Below are 20,191 nucleotides of genomic sequence, written 5' to 3'. Positions count from 1 at the left end.
TCCAATCACGTGTGCGGATTAACTTCCGGGAATGGACCAACTCTCATGAAGGGAATTCGAGTACTTTCACACGAACGTTTCTGACATACCTCAGTAAATGTGTCGGGTCCCTTCACAATATTTTTAAATTTCTTATAATAAATTCTCCGCGAATTTTTAAGACCCAGTTCCATGAATAAAACTATTTAGTTGTGTCTTAACCCCTCCCCCGAATTATTGGTTCAATCTTTGGTGTCAGCAGTTACCAAGAAACCAAAACAATGGAAAAATGGGGGTGCACTGATCTACATATCTAAAAGTCGTAACATTTAAAAAGATACAATCATCATTTGTTTTTAGTAAAACTCTCTATTTAAAGACATTATCTGTTACTGAAAAGTATATTTTATAATTCATAGACGCCGATAAAATAATGCTAATGGTATATTCCATTTTTGCCGCGGAATGGTCGGCTTTTGCAAGCTAAAGCCAGGAGTAGGGGTGCTTATTTATAACTGTTTGATTATTCTGAGACTTTTGATATTTTTCTAAATATTTTATATTTTCCGTTGTGTTAATGAAGTTTTATAATTTATATATATATTCATTTTTTGATGTTTTATTTTAAAACATCTAAACGCCACGCAGTCGGAAACATCGTACCCCCCCCCCGCAAAAAACATGCAGAGACCCTGACCTTGGTGGTATAGTGCTATTGGTGTAAAAACCGCGCGAAATCCTGTCAGCTGGGGGGTTTCGCGCCAACTCTGATGCTTTGGGTTTTGCAGAAGACAGGCTGTACTGAGAAAGGTGAGGCTTTTATTTTTAGATATATCTTGTTTTCTGGATTAAAAGAGAATCAACATAAGGATTGTTTGGGTTATTACGCCGTAATTTCTTAGTGTAGGTATTGATATTAGTTAGAAGTATACTGGCTTTATATTACTTTATATTAGGAAAATGCGAAAGTTTAAGTCGGAGTCCATGTGGGACTGCCTGTTGTTGCAGAATCAGTCCGGTTCAGGGCCATTGCTGCCGGAGAAGTTGGTCAAGCGGAGCACGGAAAAATGCTTTTAGTGTCTGCTTGATATAATTTATATAGCTGGCAAGACACTGATTACAGGAGTCTGAAGCGATTGCTTACCAGAATTCTCAATCGGTAGCTCAGGATATAATTTTAGGGAAAGCCATCTTGGTTCCGCTTTGTGGATTTGAAATACTGTGAAATGATAGAATGCATGTGGTTTTTTAAAAGTTATAATTTAAAAAATTAAACCTTTTTGAACTTTTACTGTAATGTTAAGTATAATTTGACCTTTATTCTTTTTTTTTCTTGATTTTTTTTTAATTAAAAGGTGAAAGTACCCAATTGTATTTATGTAAACGCTTTAAGGATTGATTATTTTGCTCTCGGGGGTAACCGGACTGCCGTGTACATATTGTGTGGTGCTCGCTTGGCGCTGCAGGATGTGTTGAGATCTTACAGCTCAACGAGGTCGTGTGCTTGTTTCTTTTTTCTGCCGGTAGTTAAGGATGTCATCACCAGCGTCCACCCCGAGTCGCCGAGGCAAGCGCGGACGAGGCAGCAATCCGCCGACTCGTGAGTTACTGGGTTGGGGGAGTAGCCTGTTCCTTTTTTTTTCTTGCTGAAGGATTAGGTTTTTTTTTTAGTTTGATTTTAATCTTTAGTTAGAATTCAATCTTGCCGGGTCCGCAGTGACCTCCAGTGGCAGCGTGAAAATCACTTATTTTTATGCCATGCGTTAATTCCTTGAAAGAGACAAAAGAACTGCAGACCTTGCTGTCGTTGTGTGGTTTTCTGATGTGAAATCTGTGCCCTTGCTCAGTGTTCTGGGGTAATTGCAGGGCAGGTACACCATTGCTAAAATGCCATTTCTAAACCTTGGGCATCGACCTTCCACACTCATGCCAGGCAGGCTTTAGTGTTCAGTTTCTTCACAGTTGTATACAAGGTATATAACCTTTTACCTTTTCGTGTCTCTGGGTGGATCAAATGCATGAGTGTTTGTTAAACCGAGCTGTCCTCATCGCTTCATCATCAGCTCTCTCTGGAGTTCTTGGGAGCCAGGAGTGGGCAGTCCTGGTCCTGCAGGGCTGCTGTGTCACTCCAGCTCGCCTCTCAATACACCTTCATCCGCTCCTTACTGGCTTAATGGGACTTGTTTAAGGTTATACCAGCTCTTCAGGCGCTGGCGCTTTAAAGAGACACGGGCTCTCCAGGAAGAGGCCTGATCTGTGTTAGGGATGGCCAGACAGGGCTGGTGACTGGGGGAAGAGGACTGGGCAAATGAGCACAGCCAACCAGCCTGTCGGCATGATGCTGGGAGACTGAAGCAGAGACCTAGCCCAGACCTGAGCCCTGGACCCAAGAGCCCTGTAACAGCCTCAGTGACTGCCTCATCAGTACTGTCTCTATAATCACACTAAGGGGAACTGCAACGCTATTTTTATATTTCTGGGTTAGAATCAGCATTGATGAGTGCATTTCAAGCCACTATGATAGTAAAATGTACGTGTGCAGCCTCCAGTTAACATTCCAAAATAGGCTAAATTTCCAGGTATGCACAGTGCATATTGCTGTCATTGTATTTCAGAACGAGGCAACGAAGCTTCCAGTGATGTGTTGCGGCCTTATGACATTGTAAACAAGCAGGCTTGTGAATACATCTCTTTTAATCCAATAGAAATATTGCTTTCAGTTTTGAGACAAATCCTACTTGTTAACTCCGCATGCAGATCAGGCTGGAACACTTCTGTGGTGAAATGTTTGCGACACAACCTGTGGTTACTCACTCATACGCATTACTTTAGTCCTAACAGCGACTAGTGAGCAGGAAGGGCCACATCACAATATGTGTGAACTTGCACCCGTGGCACGACAGCATAGCGATTTACAGTAGCTTCACAAAGTTCACAATCCTGTGCTTAATTTGGAGTTGTTATTTTTTTTTTTGCAATGTCGTATGAAGGGATTTTGTTCGCGAGATTTACGAAGCGGTCTGAGAAACCGGGACTGCAGTTGCCCTCTAAGTGTGACATGATTCTGGCCTGGTCCCAGGCAGGAAGCTGCAGGTGTGCCTTGTGGTGTTTAGTGTTGTGTGGAGTCCAGCTGCTGTAGGAAGTGATCCTTTTGTGCTCAGCTCGCAGCGGGGACCCCCGATCCCCCCCCTCGCAGCGCCGGCGGACCGAAGAGGCCTCCTCGGACCTGCTGGCCATGCCCTCCTCCCCGGCCACGGAGATGGGCAGCCCGGCCGAGAACAACGCGCCGCTCTTCTCGAGCCCCCCGCGGTCACGACAGTCTGGTACGCCTGACCTTACAGCTACTCCTCGTTTCGAAGAACACTGCCGTTCTTGGGATTCCCAGAGAGCAGGGAGCCTAATGCAAGTCAACATGCCTTATTTTCAGTCTGCTGACAGACTCGGGACACCTGCATTCTGTTTCTTTTTTGTGTGTGTGGTCTGATGGTGAAGCAGGTTCAGCAAAGTCACTTTACGGTCACCTGTTTGATCCCTCCCTTACGCAGTGGTGCAGCTCGGTTTCTTTAGTCACCTCAGCCATGCGTGAAAAGGTTGCCTTTTGCATTGAGTTTGATCCGTGTCCTGCAGCCCCGCCCAGCGAGATTGACATGAGCTCCCCCCTCACCTACGGCACCCCCAGCTCCAGAGTGGAGGGCACCCCTCGCAGCGGAATCCGGGGGACCCCTGCCAAGCAGCGCCCCGATCTGGGCTCTGTCAGGAAGGCCCGTCAGGTGGATCTGCATTCGGAGCAGGTGGGTGTCGGCCTGGTGCTCCCCCCTCTCTCTGATGAAACGCCGCGCGGGGGACGCTCGTGAGATCTCAGGGGCTCTTCTCTCTTCCAGCTGGCAGGTGGGGATGCAGAGGTCAGCGATCAGTCGGTCGGGCCGAAACTGGTGATCTGGGGCACCGATGTTAACGTAGCAACGTGCAAGGAGAAGTTTAAGGTAGGAGCATATTTAAAAAGCTCATAAAAATGTGCCAAGTTCCTGTCTTTGCCAGATAGGCAATTTTACTTCAAAACATCTAATGTTTAGATTACATAGTTAAAGACAGAGGTTTAATTCTAATTAATGTAGGTGAACTGTTCTAAATTGGAAGAAGAAAATGATTGATTTTTTATTATGAATGTCAGAAAACTAATGTTTCACTTTTTCGAAGACATCCTCACCACTCTGTACCTCTCGGTACCTGGTGTGCTAGTATCATGAAATAGGCCCAGTGTTAAATGAGCAACAACGCACTAAATCTTTGCTGACTTTTTCTGTGTTGATCTGTCTTGGAGTTTTTTTTCTGTAAAAAACGGCTTCATCAAAGCGTCAGATTGCGGTTTTGACGGAAGTGTTTTGTTGTGATCTTAGAGGTTCCTGCAGCGCTTTATTGACCCGACATCCCGAGAGGATGAAAATGCAGGCCTGGATTTAAATGAGCCCCTCTACATGCAGAAACTGGAAGAGGTGAGACCCGAACGGACGAGAGCGGGAGCTGTCGTTCGATGTCCGCTGTGGATGCCCTGCAACCTGATGGCTTGTGCGCTTTGTGTTTTTCTTTCCCCTCAAAGATCAACGTGGTGGGAGAGCCGGTGCTGAATGTGAACTGTGCGCACCTGCAGTCCTTTGATGCGGACTTGTACAGGCAGCTGGTCTGCTATCCACAGGTAACCCCCTCCCCCTGCGCATGGAGCCCCCACTGCTCTTTGGACGCCCCTTGTTCTTCTTGTAGTAACAGAATGATTGTCTCTGGGCGGAATTAAATTTCCTAGTTCTTGCTCACCTTCTGCAGTAGCCACAGGTTTATAAGATGACCTTTGTTTTAGTTTTTTGAACGGATTTAGCTACCTGCTTTTAAGATCCGTATGTTTCTAAAACAGTGCTAGGGTTTTGCCAGTTTGCCTTGGAGATCAGCAGTTTAAAAAGGGGAATATTGAGATTTGAGATCAGCACTATAAAAAAAAAAGGTTGGAATTGATCGAGATTGTTTAACCCCTTTGACACAGGAAGTGATTCCTACTTTTGACATGGCTGTGAACGAGACCTTCTTTGAGCGCTTCCCGGACTCCATTTTGGAATACCAGATTCAGGTGCGGCCCTACAACGCTCAGAAAACCAAGAACATGAGGAGTCTCAATCCAGAGGGTAAGAGGCTCGCTTCACAGCGCACAGCTACAGCTGAAAACTTGGCTTGTCGTTCAAGAAAAACCCGATGATTCCGTATTAACAAAACATCAAGTTGTGCACGTCTCTTCACATCTGAAGCGATTGCTTTGTCAGAGTCTGTTTAAAAAAAAAACGCTGTGGGAAGTGATCTTCTTCTCCAGGGGCTTTGACGGGGTTTCTGTGTTGCTTCTAGATATCGACCAGCTGATCACGATCAGCGGTATGGTGATCCGCACCTCCCAGCTGATCCCCGAGATGCAGGAGGCTTTCTTCAGGTGCCAGGTGTGCGCCTTCAGCACGCGGGTGGAGGTGGACCGCGGGCGCATCGCCGAGCCCGCCGTGTGCCGCAACTGCAACACCACCCACAGCTTGGCGCTGATCCACAATCGCTCCGTCTTCTCGGACAAGCAGATGGTAAGAGGTGCCTTCGGGCTGGCGATGCCCGACTGCCTCCGGTGCCTTCGTGCCCAGGTCCTTAGTCACATGCCCGCGTTCTGTCGTGACCAAGTCCGTCCATTCCTGTTTAATCTCGGAGGCGTGCTGCTCTAGGGAGCAGTGTGTTCGTCGGCATAGGCTTTCTCTTCAACCAGAACCCCAAAACCTTGTGTCCCCGATTGCAGATCAAGCTGCAGGAGTCCCCTGAGGACATGCCAGCCGGACAGACGCCCCACACCACTGTGCTGTACGCTCACAATGACTTAGTGGACAAAGTGCAGCCCGGAGACAGAGTGAACATCACAGGTGGGGGGGCCTCTTTAAAATTGTTTCGATTGTTAACGCCTTCGATTCCCTAGTAAGCCTATTTCAGAATGCCAGAGACTGTTGGTTTGTCTATGCCTTTTATGTCTTCTTAGAAATACACATTTATATAAGCAAATTTATAAGGTGTTTGTTATTGTGAGAATGGCAAAAGCAGAATGTCTGTAACCACGAGGAGTTTAATTTGGTGGCTTTGTAAGTAAAAACTATTAGAACTTAAAGAGTGATTTACAACAAAGAGGAGACCATTTGCTAGTTAGTTGTTGATTGATCCAAGAGCTTCATCCAGCTGTTTCCTGGAAGAGGCCAGGTTATCCGCTTCAACAACATGTTCCACACTCCCACCACTCTTTGTGTAGAGAAGTGCCCCCCTGTCTCGCGGTTCCGTGACCTTGTCGTCCTCCTGCGCGGCCCTCCCCAGGCATTTACAGGGCCGTCCCCATGCGGCTGAACCCGCGGCAGAGCAACGTGAAGTCGGTGTACAAGACGCACATCGACGCCATCCACTTCCGCAAGACGGACGAGAAGCGGCTGCACGGGCTGGGCGAGGAGCTGGAGCAGAAGCTCTTCACCGAGGAGCGGGTGCAGACGCTGAAGGAGCTGGCAGCCAAGCCCGACGTCTACGAGCGGCTCTCCTCCGCCCTGGCCCCCAGCATCTACGAGCACGAGGACATCAAGAAGGTGGGGAGCCGCTCGCGGGCAGAGGGGCTGGCCCGAGAAGCCTTTTCTGAGAGCAGTGGTTACCCAGCGTCGCTCTTGGGGATATCCCCGGTCTCGTCTAGCTTCTGTTCCAGCTGGTTGCAGACCAACCTTTGCGCTTGGTGTTTTTTTTCTCACTCCTTTTACAAATTGGTAAAAGAGAGAATGAGGGCCATTGTCACAGTGCTGTCCCTGTGAATTCAAATGACTCTAAACTACTAAAGCTTGGCAGCCACTAAAACTGGCAATAAGACCTTACGGGTTACGAACAAGGAAGCCCTTCGGTTCGTCTAGCCCCTGGGAAATCCTGCTTTTTGTCCAAGCAGATGGTGTCATCGCAGGCTGTTTCATTTTCGTTTGCTGCTTCAGCAGTACATTTTTAAGATGTCGGCGCTGTATTGGTTTCTGAGTTTTAGAGCTTTGTTTGTTGGGGTATATTTGCAGAAAAGTAACCAGGTGGATCAGAAGTAAAAAAAAAAAACAATCGGATTAAATTGGAGCATTTGATACATTGCCATTCTCTCCTGTCTGTTCATCATAAACTGTTCTCTAATAAGAGCTGTTTAGGGAGATATAAGGGTATAAACCCTCAATAAATATGTAAAAGTAGGCTATTTTTAAATCAAGGAAGGTGTGCAGAAATAGGTCAACTGAATTCTAAAGTAATCACGTACATCAATTAAATGTATCCGTTAACAGCTGAGTTGGAACTAAAATCAGCAGAGACCAAGGTCTCCCAGGGTTGGAGATCACTGGCCTAGAACTTATTCAGAGACCCTCTCCTGTACAGAGGCACCTGCATGCACCCTGGATTTCTGTTTCAGAGCTGCGGTCAAAATCCTCAGCTGGATGTTAAATCTTCTCCCCCCTGTGGGAAGCTTTAAAAAATTGTTGACACTTCATGATTTCCGCATCCCCATATTACAAATGCCTGATCCCATGAAGAATTGGAGGATGTGATAGGAAGCAGTTTTCACTGGCAGTGGTTTTGCTCCTAGCTATCCTGGGGTTTGTGAGTGTGAAATGCAGCAGTCTGCCAAGGATGTGCAAACTAAACTACTAATAATTCTTCACTATGTGGAAGAGTTTGTTCTCGTGCTCATGTTGCTTTTAAGACTCAGTTAATAGCTTGTGTCAGAGGATAGTGGCTTGAAGATGTGGTCACTCAGGCTCCCACATGGTTAATCCTCCTAGCATGACCTTTGCTTATTTTGTTCTGTTTGGAGGTGGGTAAACAATTACATTCTTTTGCGATCCGTTTTTTTTTTGGTGTATTGCTCCTTGGACCTCTGTAATTTACGAGGTTCATGGAGGAGTGGAAACAATCTTTTCAGCTTTCATTTTCCCCAGTTAAAAGCCAGCCGAGACTCATGACACTGAATAACCCAGGCTTAAATATGGGGGAAAAAAATCAAACTTCACATGCTCCAGCTGTGAGCTGAATGACGCTAAGCCCAATGTCTGCAGTTAGAGGAATGAAGTTTTCGTAAAGTCCTGAGTGTTTAACAGAGGCCACGATGTTAGCTGTGCGCTGTGAATAGAATATGGTACTCGGCCTTTAATTATACAGGATAGGCTGGAATTGAATCAAGGCCAAAAGCAGCACAGATCTAGGTGGATTGCAGTGAACTGTTTGAAGACGTATGTGAAGTTGCCTTTGAAAAACCAACAACAGAGAGCGCACTTTGGTAAAGCTCTTTAGGGGGGAGTCTGGAAAAGCATTCCGTGAGTGTAAGGAGTATTTATTATCGTTTGTTTCCAGGGAATTCTCCTGCAGCTGTTTGGAGGCACCCGCAAGGACTTCAGCCACACCGGGAGAGGGAACTTCCGCGCCGAGGTCAACATCCTGCTGTGTGGAGACCCCGGCACCAGCAAGTCCCAGCTGCTGCAGTACGTCTTCAACCTGGTGCCCCGCGGGCAGTACACCTCGGGCAAGGGCTCCAGCGCAGTGGGGCTCACGGCCTACGTCACCAAGGACCCCGAGACCCGCCAGCTGGTGCTGCAGACCGGCGCCCTCGTGCTGAGCGACAACGGCATCTGCTGCATCGACGAGTTCGACAAGATGAGCGACAACACGCGCTCGGTGCTGCACGAGGTGATGGAGCAGCAGACTCTCTCCATCGCCAAGGTACCTGCCACGAGCTGTGCACCTCTCTGATGGAGAGCAATTGTTCCTCACACTTATATAGCGCTTTTCTGGACACTCCACTCAAAGCGCTCTACAGGTAATGGGGACTCCCCTTCACCACCACTAGTGTGCAGCCCCACCTGGGTGATGTGACGGCAGCCATAGTGCACCAGTACACTCACCACACACCAGCTATCAGTGGGGAGGAGAACAGAGTGATGAAGCCAGTTCAGAGATGGGGATTATTAGGAGGCCATGATTAGTAAGGACCAATGGGAAATTTGGCCAGGACACTGGGGTAACACCCCTACTCTTTTCGAGAAACAACCTGGAATTTTTAATGATCACAGAGTCAGGACCTTGGTTTTACCTCTCATCTGAAGGACAATAGTCTTGTACAGGAGTGATACATAATACTGTAAAAAAGGATACACAGTGATACACTGTCACTGTACTGGGGCATTAGGACCCACACAGATTGCAAGGTGAGCGCCCCCTACTGGTCCCACTGACTTCTATTCTTGCAGGAACCTCAGTTTTTCCCAGAAGGTCTCCCATCCAGGTACTGATCAGGCTCATACCTGCTGAGCTTCAGTGAGCTGCAGAGTGTTACAGCTGCTGGCTAGCCTTAGGACCGATCAGTTTTTTCTAGAAGCTTGTTCATAATGGCCTGTTATATTTTTCCAGACAGCCTGGGTGTTGATTTTACTGTATAGATTACCCTTCCCACTTAACATCCACGTGTTTTTGTTCTTGTTACGGTCTTTGATTTTAACCCTAGTGGCAGCTGTTTTAAAAGGTGCCTAAGACACACTTACTTTACCTGTGAAAATGCAACTTGATGGGAGCTGTAACTATCCATGAAGTTCCGGTATTTAGGAAAATATTAAACTGGTGTGTTTTTGTTCTGCTAGGCTGGGATTATTTGTCAACTGAATGCCCGGACATCAGTCCTTGCTGCAGCTAATCCAGTAGAGTCTCAGTGGAATCCCAAAAAGACCACTATTGAGAACATCCAGCTCCCACACACACTGTTATCAAGGTATGTTTGAAAGCCTCCCTATTGTTGAGATGACTGTCCATTTGAAGTCCTTAATAAAAAAAGTTCTGCCCTTTTGGCTTAATTATCTTTATAGCATGGCACAGTACTTTTCAGTGTTCAGCATTTTGATCTGTACGCATATCAAAACCACCAAGATTAACAGCTGCATGTCTGTTCAGCACTCACCAGAAGCCTGTCCCTATTGCGCATGCATTTGCCAGGTTTGATCTCATCTTCCTGATGCTCGATCCCCAAGACGATGCCTATGACCGGCGTCTGGCTCACCACTTGGTGTCGCTGTACTACCAGACCGAAGAGCAAATCGAGGAAGAGTTCATGGACATGGCAGTGCTGAAAGACTACATTGCCTACGCACGCACGTATATTAACCCGCGGCTCAGCGAGGAAGCCAGCCAGGCCCTCATTGAGGTAAATCTTAGGTTTTTTTCCCCACCATTCAGAACTATTTTTGTTTTACCCACCTGCATTTGGAGTGTTAGTCACATCCCTGCGACCGCATGCAGGAGAGAATTAGGAAATGTTGGAGAAGTCTGCCTACCCAGCTGCCTTTGAGTCAGTCATTTAACACCTCCCAGATACTCTAGTCCTTAACCAGAGGAACAGCACTGATTGGAGGACAGGCATGTCCCACAATCCCCTCTCCTGCCCCCAGCAACACTTGGCCAATCGGCTGTCTGGGAAATGCTTGTCGCGGTCGGCTAGAGACATGACCGAGCGTCTTTGCCGGTTGAGCAACTTGGGAGGCCCAGTCGAATTCTTGTTTCCAAGTTCCTATGCCTTTTTCTTGACTCCGTCCGTCGCAGTTGAAAGCAGGCCTGTGTTCTTTTGCAGGCCTACGTGGACATGAGGAAGATAGGCAGCGGCAGGGGCATGGTCTCGGCCTACCCTCGCCAGCTGGAGTCCCTGATCAGGCTGGCCGAAGCCCACGCCAAGGTGCGCTTCTCGGAGGTGGTGGAAACCATCGACGTGGAGGAGGCCAAGAGGCTTCACCGTGAGGCTCTGAAGCAGTCGGCCACGGACCCCAGGACCGGCTTTGTGGACATCTCCATTCTGACTACAGGTACGGCTTTAAGGCCATTGGTAGGAACCCGTAAAACACCAGAGTAAGAAAAGGCCAGGTTCTGATTTGTTTTCTTTTATCCAGTAGTTAAGCTAAGTTTTTAGGCGTTTTCTTTTGCCTTGCTTTTTGTCTGATTTTTTTTCTCTCTAAACTAAATTCACTCATACCTCGGTTTCCAAACCTAATTCGTTCTTGAAAATCTGTTCGGAGGGTGGGAGATCATAAATCGAAAATAAAAATTCCATTATTTCTTATGAGGAAAATTCTACCCCATTCCAAACCGAAGATAAATTCACTCAAAAACCACCCTAAATGTATAATACCATACAGACCATTAAAGCAAGCTCAGTGAACAACACAGTTCTACTCAAATATGCCACCTATAGTTGTAAAATAATTAATGATATTTAGATTTTTCATTCTTTCATAGTAAGATCGCTATCCAATCTGTTATCCAATCGATGTTCATAGTGTTGTCAACTATTACGCTAAAGAAATTGACAGGAAAACAAAAAAACCTACTCAGAATTAAATAAAATATGTTTTAGGGCCCATAATAAACAACTACAAAACAAACAGAAGAAACACTTTGAAAATGAGAGCACAAGCTTTAATTGCAATGGTAAATAAAGTGCTGCAGCCTCGTGGCACCCTTAACCATAATGCCTTGCGCCCGCGCAGAAGCAGCTGTTCGGTGGCGCCAAATTCAAATGTCCGCAGAAGGCTCTCGGCCAAAGTCGGTCACTTCCGAACTCGGGCGTTCAGATGAGGGAAAAGTCCGTTCTTGTAACGGATTGCAAGTTACAAATTCTTTATGTTCCCATTAGCGAAGGTTCGTCTGCTCAGGGTATGAGTGTATACAGAAATATCATGGAACGATCCTTTAACATGTCCACGTCTTGGTAAAGAGAAATTTAAGCTTGTTGGACCTCTTAACTTTTCTTTTTGCTCTTCCCTGGAAGGGATGAGTGCGACAGCCCGGAAACGCAAGGAGGAGCTTGCTCAGGTTTTGAAGAAGCTCATCCAGTCCAAGGGCAAGACCCCAGCCATGAAATACCAGCAGCTGTTTGATGATCTCCGTGGACAGTCTGATGTTGTAAGTTACTCTAACTGCTGGAACTGCTTATGCCTTGATTATTCACACAGCACACCGTTTCCCTTCCATTAAGGCTTTCAGAGTTTAAGACTATTCGATAATGCAAGAAACAAAATAAGGGAACATCCAGAGAGTGGGAGCTCACTCCTAAAAGGGGAACGGGGGGCCACTGAGCCAGATTTTCAAGACGAGGAGACGCGTGATGTCACACTGCCAAAGATTGTGCACTAGACAATTTTAACCTCTACCCGTCTGCTGAGGGTCTGTTTAAGCAATCAAAACCAAATGGGATCTAAGGTTATTTGTCCTTCAAGAAAAGTACTTCCTTTGTTGCCCCAGATGGGAAGTGTGCTTTGCAGGCAGGTAAAAGGCATAAAACAACAAACCATCCATTAAACATCATGTTGAACACATTAACAAAAAGGAAATGTGAATGCGTAAGATGAGAAACAAGTCAGCGGGTTTCAGCAGTCCTTCACAATTTGGAAGAAACAAAGAAACTTGGTCATCAGAGTTTGAGATCCAAATGTCAAGGATAAACACAATTTTGACTCTTTCCAACCCACTTGAGTGCAATATATTTTGTGATGTGTTATAAATGTTACATAGTATGTTTTATACTGTACATGTGCAATAGAGTCATGTGCAATGTTTTTCTTTTTTTTTTGCATTCTATTTAAATGTACAGGGAGTCCTGGGTGTCCATAAAAAAATTCCCTCAGGGGACAATAAAAATCTTATCTTCTCATTTCTCTTGCAGGCCATTACCAAAGATATGTTTGACGAAGCCCTTCGTGCTTTGGCTGATGAGGACTTTTTGACTGTCACCGGAAAAACTGTCCGACTGCTCTAAATGTTTAGTTTTGCCACACGCAGCAGTAATGGTTACTGCTTTTTCTAACCAATTACAAATACAAATTTTGACCTGTCTCAATTTTGTTTTTCCAAATAGTTTCGGAATCGTTGCGGATTGTCTTTTCATGTCTAGCTTGGCCACCGTTGTGAATATACAGCAAGAAAGATGTTGTAAATAAAATACATTTTTGTATTTCACTTGCATTTGTCATAAGGAATAAAATTCTTGTTTGCAGGATAGCTGAATTCCATGTTTTCCTCCCCCCCCCCCCCCCTTGGAAAAAATGTTTTCTTTCTTGAAGCCCAGTCATCCTCTGTAAAGTGTGATTAGGGGAACAAATGTTATTATATTACAATGCTCTTTCCTTATTGTCTTCAACGTGTTTAACTTTTCTGGTGTTTCACTTCTATTAATGTAATAAGTCTGTGTTGTTAAATGAATCATAGGTTAAAAATAAAATTAAATAAAACTTTTCCAAGAAAGTTTGGCTTCTCATACTGAAAACAGGTGAGCAATTATAAATTCTGCTGTGATTAGACTCATTCTGAACATCCGCCAAGTGCGAAATGAATTGCGTTAAATGCTTTTATGTATCTGTGAGTACAATAGTGGCTTGTGTTGAGGAATACTCCTCGTTCATTAAAACTTTATTGATTTGGTTCTACTACTATTACTACTAGTTTTTCACATATATGCATATTAATCGAACTGTTCATTTATCATGGTGGGTAAAACCAGTATTTGGATGATGTTGCGAATCAATACAGTCAACATACACAGTAATTCAATAAGTTCTTAGGTGAACTAGGCGGCCGCCGAGGAGGCGCCCTTAATGTGCAACATAACATTTTTAATCTTTTTCTGACCGGAAGAAAGCTCCACAGCCGAAACGGTGTGTCTTTCCTTTTCAGCATGGAATAAACGCATGCTGACGCAGCTCCCTACTCGATATTTATTAAGCAGCTCGTTCTCACATTTGAAAGGAAAGGCGCCGTCCTACGGATGAGACGTAAAACCGATGGCCTGACGTTCTCTGGTCATGAAAAAATCCCAGAGTAGTCATGCGCGGGTCGGCTTGTTTTTTTGACCCGCGGTTGTGAGAAACGAAGCCGCACCGGTCCGACCCAATCTAATTTTTTTTTTAACCCGAGCCCGCCCGACCCGTGGGTGTGAGTCAACCTGTGCATCACTATCCCAGAGTGTTTCTTGAAAAGAGCTGGGGTGTTACCCCGGCGTCCTGGCCAAATTTCCCGGTTTGTGCTGTTAAAAGTAGAGTTTGTGCTGCTTTCGTTTCCGAGATATACGTTTCAGGGTCGTGACGTCACTCAGCCCCCCTACAATGTCGTAGGAAACCAAACCGGTCTCATTCGTTAGGCACGTTTTCCTTTCCTTTCCCTACCGTGACACGCTGTTGCCAAATGCATAACTGTGGGATACTTTAGCGACAAGACCTCCGCAGCATGTCATGATAGGGGACCCCATATATGTCGCGGTGGTGTATATCACGACTGGCGCCTTGCTTCCATGCCACCCTGGCACTGCTGTCACAACAAAGGTCTCATATCAGGACATGATATACCCAGATAGGACGTGTCGCGATATATGGACTTTGTGTCTCAACATGGGGTCAGCATAACCTGTCAGGGTATGTCCTATCGCAACATATGGATTCCATGTCCATGCATTTTGTCGGGGTATGTCATATCGCGATACAGGGCCTTTCATGTCGCGACATGGGCTTGACAGTTATTGTCATATCGCAATTTATGGACTCTATGTCGCGATATGGGGGTTGGGCGTTTTGGTCGTGCCGGTCATATCGCGATATAGAACCTTTCATGTCGCGACACGGTGAGGGGCATTTTTGCCGGGGGGATGTCATATCGCGATATGCGGGCTTCATGTCGCGACATGGGCGTGGGGGTGTTTGTCATATCGCGATATGTGGACTCCATGTTGCGACATGGTGGTGGGCGTTTTGTCGGGGGTATGTCATATCGCGATATATGGGCTTAATGTTGCGACAGTGGCGCCATGACAGTGATGCGCCAGTCGCAATGTGTATCGCGATGTGGTCGATGATGCGCGCACTCCTGTCGTGACATGCAATTCAGTGTTGACCTCAGTGGGACTTCTCTTAGATTGATTAGTAATTGGAAACCAATGGATGTGTTACTGTATATCAAGCGTGTCCATACAGCACACACGGATAACCGGGGCTACAGTATTGGACCAAGAAGAACATCCATCACCTATGCATCTACATGTTCCCGGAACTTCCGCTGTGGCGCTTTACCCAATCAGAGTGTCGATTCTCACTCTTCACCCAATCGCGGCCCGACCTTTTCTGGGGTTTAGCCAATCACGGGTCTGAGAGCTGTTCAAGCTAGCAGGTGGATCGGCTTGTTTACTATCAAGGAGAATTTATTTTTAAAATGCTTCACATATTTACAAAATAACCAACAATGAATACATGGTATTTGAACACTTTTAATCGTATATTTAAGAAATGGGAAACACCTTCTGCTTTGTACTTTAAAAATGAATAGAAATGTAAAGTCTATGATCATTATATTATTATGCTCGTGCTTTCAATTTTGTTTTTTAATGTTAAATTCTATCGATCTTGAAACTAATTCCTTAAAATAGGAATATGGGCTGTCGTGTTGTACCAGCGGTAATTTGGAAACTGGTGTCTCTTCACCAATGAAAGCAGTACAAAAGCAATACATTTCCGTGAACAAGGTTAAAAAATATTACTGGAAAACACCATCAGGGGTGGTACCCCAATATCCGATATCTGTACCTCGACTTGTGCGCTGTACTTCGTGGAGAAGCGGCTATCTGCTAAGGGATAGGTAGACAGTTGGACCGGCTTCGGGTGCTATCTTGTCTATTTTTGCTGACACACATTTTCTGGAAAAAATGAGTCGAGTCGTTTCTCATTTACTATATTACGTTTGGTGGAAGACTCTGTTCCTCGCAACGTTCATCGGATTAAACACTTCCCCCCCCAAAAAAAAAACCTTACGTGGTCCTTAGTTTAAAAAAATCATTTAAAATTGAATTGGGCAACAAACTTTTAAACCCTTTTGAATGTGATGAATTAAACACCCATTTCTTGATTCGCGTACTAGGGCGAATGAAATCCGTAATATTTATACATACTCAGACTATTTATGTATGTACTTATTTATACATACTTGAGCAGAAGTGTGTTGTGCCCCTTCGATAGCTCAGTTGGTAGAGCGGAGGACTGTAGTGGTAAAACCTGGTTATCCTTAGGTCGCTGGTTCGAATCCGGCTCGAAGGACAGACGTTTTGCTCTCCTTCATCAGGATCGAAATTCAAAATGTCCCCTCTACAGTTTTTTTTTACAATCCAAATCATCCCTCTTAGATGAATTGTTGTTAACTAGTTATGAATCAACGAATTGATTTTAAAAAAAATAATTTTATAGTCTCTAATGAAGTATTTTTTTAAAGTGATGCCTGGGAAGGGGAATTAGCTCAAATGGTAGAGCGCTCGCTTAGCATGCGAGAGGTAGCGGGATCGATGCCCGCATTCTCCAAGTTATGCATTTACTTTTTTTACGACAACGTTGGCAGTATCATTCGGAATATCACCATGATGGGAATATCATTAAATACTGTATCATTGTTTCAGTGAAATGTATACATTCTAATGTACATAAAATGCAGCTCGAATTGAAGCGAAGAAAAAAAAGGAATTCACCTCCTTCGAGCCGGATTCGAACCAGCGACCTAAGGATAACCGGGTTTTACCACTACAGTCCTCCGCTCTACCAACTGAGCTATCGAAGGGGCACAACACGCTCTTGCCCTGCACAGGAAGTAATTGCGCGCTTCCGGTCTGCAAGGTTCCAGTGAGAGGACAGACTACCGCCACAACAACGTCTTTAATAAATTACGTACGAGGAGAATGTGTTTAGTCAAGGTATTTCCTTAAGCATTTATTACTTATCCAGCAGTCTGACTATACAGCCCCGTCTAATACCGGACATTCATCCACTTTATGTGAATTTTTTTTTTAGTGGTACGGTTCGCCTTCTCCAGAACGTGTTTTTGTTACATTAAATTACCAGGAATATGATTACCCTTGCAAATGATTGTCAATAACACGCCGTTAACACACACATGGGGGTTATAACACAGGGTTTTGTTCACCCTTCGTTCCTCTAGCCCTCTCTCTCTGACATCTTGATGAGTTCCCCGCTGTTATTGTTCACAACTAAAGAGCTCCAGACTTCAAACACGAACGAAAGCACAGCACACAAACATCCCAACTGCACGTTCGTGGCGTTGGGTGAAAAATCGCAGGGGAGGGGGTGAAGGAGTCTTTCCCGAGCTGCGCCTTCGGCGAAATTTCGTTTCGCCTTTGCCGAAAAACAAGAAAATGGTTACTAATTCTAACACTCGGGGAACTGTCTTCCTTTTACTCCATGTGCCCTGAGCATATTTCTATCCATAAGCAAAAGTTTGGAGAATGCGGGCATCGATCCCGCTACCTCTCGCATGCTAAGCGAGCGCTCTACCATTTGAGCTAATTCCCCTGCTCTTCTTGGTGATTTGTGATGTATCATTAAAAACGTACAACCATTTATATATATAAAGTTGCATACTTAAAGTTTTGAGAGGCTTTAAACCGTAGCACTTGGTTACATTTGCTTTGCAGAAGTCATCTCAGGTCTTACAATTCAGATGACATAGGCAAGATATAAAATCAGAAATAAACAGGAGCACATCGCCAGGACACATCGATATACAGGCTGCTGTGTTAATACATTATATACTAGGATTATAGCTAATTGCTAGAGACTGTAGAGCAATGTCAAACAGCAGGGGCGATAAAAAGCAATCTTGCCTTGTGACCCATTACAACGACGAACGATTAGACGTGTTATAATGATCTAAAAAGTGTGGGTTCTGGACAGCCATACATTTCAACCCCCAGTTCAGAGTGCCCTTCTTTCAACTTCAACAGAAGGTTTTTTATTATTCGTTAAGGGTGGTGCTATATTCGTATTTGAACTTGAGGGCTTGATTGTGGTCGGAAAGTCTACAGGCTGGAAGTGTTTCAATATCGGAGAGCCGCTTTACGCAGACTTCATGGGAAATACTGGTTAACCCTGCTGGTTACATTTAGGGCAAAATAGCTACTGTATTGCTGACTTTGTATAAATGAAAAGTCGAATTTTGAGTCTGTTCAGACAATTTTGTCTCACAGTATAGTGAATCTGCAAAACTTAATATTATGTGCCCTAATTCATAGAGTTTGCTTTCTTCTCTTAAAACACTGTAACCCTGAAAGGTGCTCTTAATAAAGACATAGTATGAAATACCCCTAATTTAATCATTAACCAAATTTCACAAATGAAACAAATTCTACATTACAAAACAAGCAATGTTAAAAATGAATGTAAACATTTACCAATATTCCTTTCTACATTTAAAAAAAAAGTATTAAAGTCACACTTAAACCCCATCCTCTTTACTCATTTACCCCCTTCCTTTTAAAAAAGATAATTAGGCAATAGTTCTTTTTAACAAGGTTTGGGTTAGAAAGTTTTCACAGGCTGGAAGGCTTGAGTCAGTTCCAAAGACAATGATTGTTTTGGACTGGTCAGACGACAAGAAAAGGAAGGTGCTATGTGTTATGACCAGACTGAGGACAATTGAAACTGGACACAGGCAGACCTGGCTGTCCAGAAATGATCGGCTCAGTGACCACAGCCCTGCTGTAGAAACTGGGAGGCAAAGACAGACATGACTGCCCAGAAAGGACAGGCTCAGCGACTGTAGCCTTGACATAGAAACTGGACATAGGCAGACCTGACTGCCCAGAGAGGACAGGCTGCGCTCCTGCTGCCAGCAGGGAAAACCCAAGACACAGGTACACTTTCTGCTGCACTGGGAGAAATACTCTGGGATTAGATAAACACTCTTCTGATCCTACTGGGTGTGGAAACTCAATAGAGCTGCAACCCAAGTATGTTGTGCCCCATCAAAGCCTGAGGAACTGACAGTGAGCTTGTCTCATAACAATGTTTTATATGATATACTGTATGCAATACCAATAATATGCTTATTAAAGTCTGTAATGTCTGTAAATGTTGTGTTAATTGTAATGGATTGGTCGTGCCAATAAAGTTCTTTAAATGTGAAAGGCCTAAGAGAGAGGAGGAGGGCATCTGTTGATGGACATGTGGCAAAACAGGAAGAGACTGCAGTTCCCCCTCAACCCCGTTTTTATAGGAGAGGAAAGAATGAGCCTAGTAAAAGAAAAAGGGAAAAGATCACAAGAAAGCCCAGCACCAGAGGTAGAAATTCCACAAAATGTTCATGTTAAAATAATCCTTTGACACTTAAATGATGGAACCCTTCATATCAAGTTTTTGATATTCCCGAATGTCTCTGTTTATTTTACACCTTCACGGCCGTCAGCTTAAAACCAACAAGTCTTTTTTTTTAAATAAACGTTTCAGAAACTTCAGCCAAAACACAGGGAAAAAGAAAGTTTGAATCCTTCTCCCCACAGCAGGTTTGATGTATCTCCCCAGAACCACCCATGTACTCCCAGACCAGCACAGAGTGTGAGTGAGTGTGTATGTGTGTGTTGTATGGTAGTTTGACCTTATGAGTGGGGGCTAATTATGGAGTTGACCAGGTGTCGAGGTACAGTGTCCCTTCCCTTGTCCTTTGTGCTTCCTCTGTGCCCCTGCACCACCTTTGGTCCAGACTCTCTAGCAACCCTAATGTGTCACCTCTGTGTGGTGATTGATGGACATCTAGGCGACAGTGTGTCATTGAAACATTGTTGATTGTCACCAGCCAGACTTGCACTGGAAAAGCTTGGAGACCTTGATTAAAGGAGAAAAGCAGACCCAAAGAGAAACCCCACCCACAAAAAATCCATTATATGCATAAAGTATATAGCCCCTATGCATTTGCCCCACAACTCCTTTTGTCACGCTGTAACACATGAAAAGCAGATAATGAAATCACATACGAAACAACAGAAGTGCCTTTTAACCGCTCAGTGAGCACAATACTGTTTTCTTTTGCAACAACTCCAAAAACTAGGGAGGGGGTTACATGGTAACAGGAAGTGTTTTCCGTTTGATTAATTTACATCTTATAAACGCAATAACTTCAATTCAAAATACTTTATTCGTGTAAAAATGGGGGTAATTTAATAAAACATGAAAGAAGAGAACATAAATAAAGCTAACTATGGTAGTAATAAAGGATTCCAGTCATGATTCGAGTAGGTTTCCGTTTTTGAAGTTGATGTATCTGTAAAACAACTAAATCTTTCAATCGTTGGACACATTCAAAC

At 44.6% G+C, this 20,191-nt stretch overlaps 1 protein-coding gene and 4 non-coding genes across 5 annotated transcripts; 3 read left to right on the top strand and 2 right to left on the bottom strand.

Annotated features, from left to right (window-relative positions):
- The first annotated feature begins 737 nt into the window (after window positions 1-737).
- Window positions 738-13,314, top strand: mcm4 (minichromosome maintenance complex component 4). The gene is made up of 17 exons (XM_088918175.1): window positions 738-789; window positions 1,507-1,579; window positions 3,141-3,302; window positions 3,607-3,770; window positions 3,861-3,962; window positions 4,377-4,472; window positions 4,577-4,672; window positions 5,012-5,150; window positions 5,365-5,585; window positions 5,792-5,912; window positions 6,352-6,611; window positions 8,392-8,757; window positions 9,672-9,799; window positions 10,021-10,228; window positions 10,652-10,880; window positions 11,843-11,976; window positions 12,737-13,314. The coding sequence occupies exons 2-17, from the start codon at window positions 1,513-1,515 to the stop codon at window positions 12,827-12,829; spliced, it is 2,586 nt and encodes an 861-aa protein (XP_088774301.1). The 5' UTR covers window positions 738-789; window positions 1,507-1,512; the 3' UTR covers window positions 12,830-13,314.
- Window positions 13,315-16,057: 2,743 nt separating this feature from the next.
- On the top strand, window positions 16,058-16,145 carry trnay-gua (transfer RNA tyrosine (anticodon GUA)). The gene is given in 2 exon segments: window positions 16,058-16,094; window positions 16,110-16,145. It is a non-coding gene; the product is annotated as a tRNA-Tyr (tRNA).
- Window positions 16,146-16,330: 185 nt separating this feature from the next.
- On the top strand, window positions 16,331-16,403 carry trnaa-agc (transfer RNA alanine (anticodon AGC)). The gene has a single exon. It is a non-coding gene; the product is annotated as a tRNA-Ala (tRNA).
- A 165-nt stretch (window positions 16,404-16,568) lies between these two features.
- trnay-gua (transfer RNA tyrosine (anticodon GUA)) lies at window positions 16,569-16,656 on the bottom strand. The gene is given in 2 exon segments: window positions 16,569-16,604; window positions 16,620-16,656. It is a non-coding gene; the product is annotated as a tRNA-Tyr (tRNA).
- A 676-nt stretch (window positions 16,657-17,332) lies between these two features.
- On the bottom strand, window positions 17,333-17,405 carry trnaa-agc (transfer RNA alanine (anticodon AGC)). Its single transcript has one exon. It is a non-coding gene; the product is annotated as a tRNA-Ala (tRNA).
- Between the last annotated feature and the right edge of the window lie 2,786 nt (window positions 17,406-20,191).

This window comes from Atractosteus spatula, chromosome 6 (assembly GCF_055471065.1).
Source record: "Atractosteus spatula isolate fAtrSpa1 chromosome 6, fAtrSpa1.hap1, whole genome shotgun sequence".
In the NCBI taxonomy this organism is placed as follows: domain Eukaryota; kingdom Metazoa; phylum Chordata; class Actinopteri; order Semionotiformes; family Lepisosteidae; genus Atractosteus; species Atractosteus spatula.
Note: the sequence above shows the minus strand (reverse complement) of the source record. Positions and strands in the feature narration are given on the sequence as shown.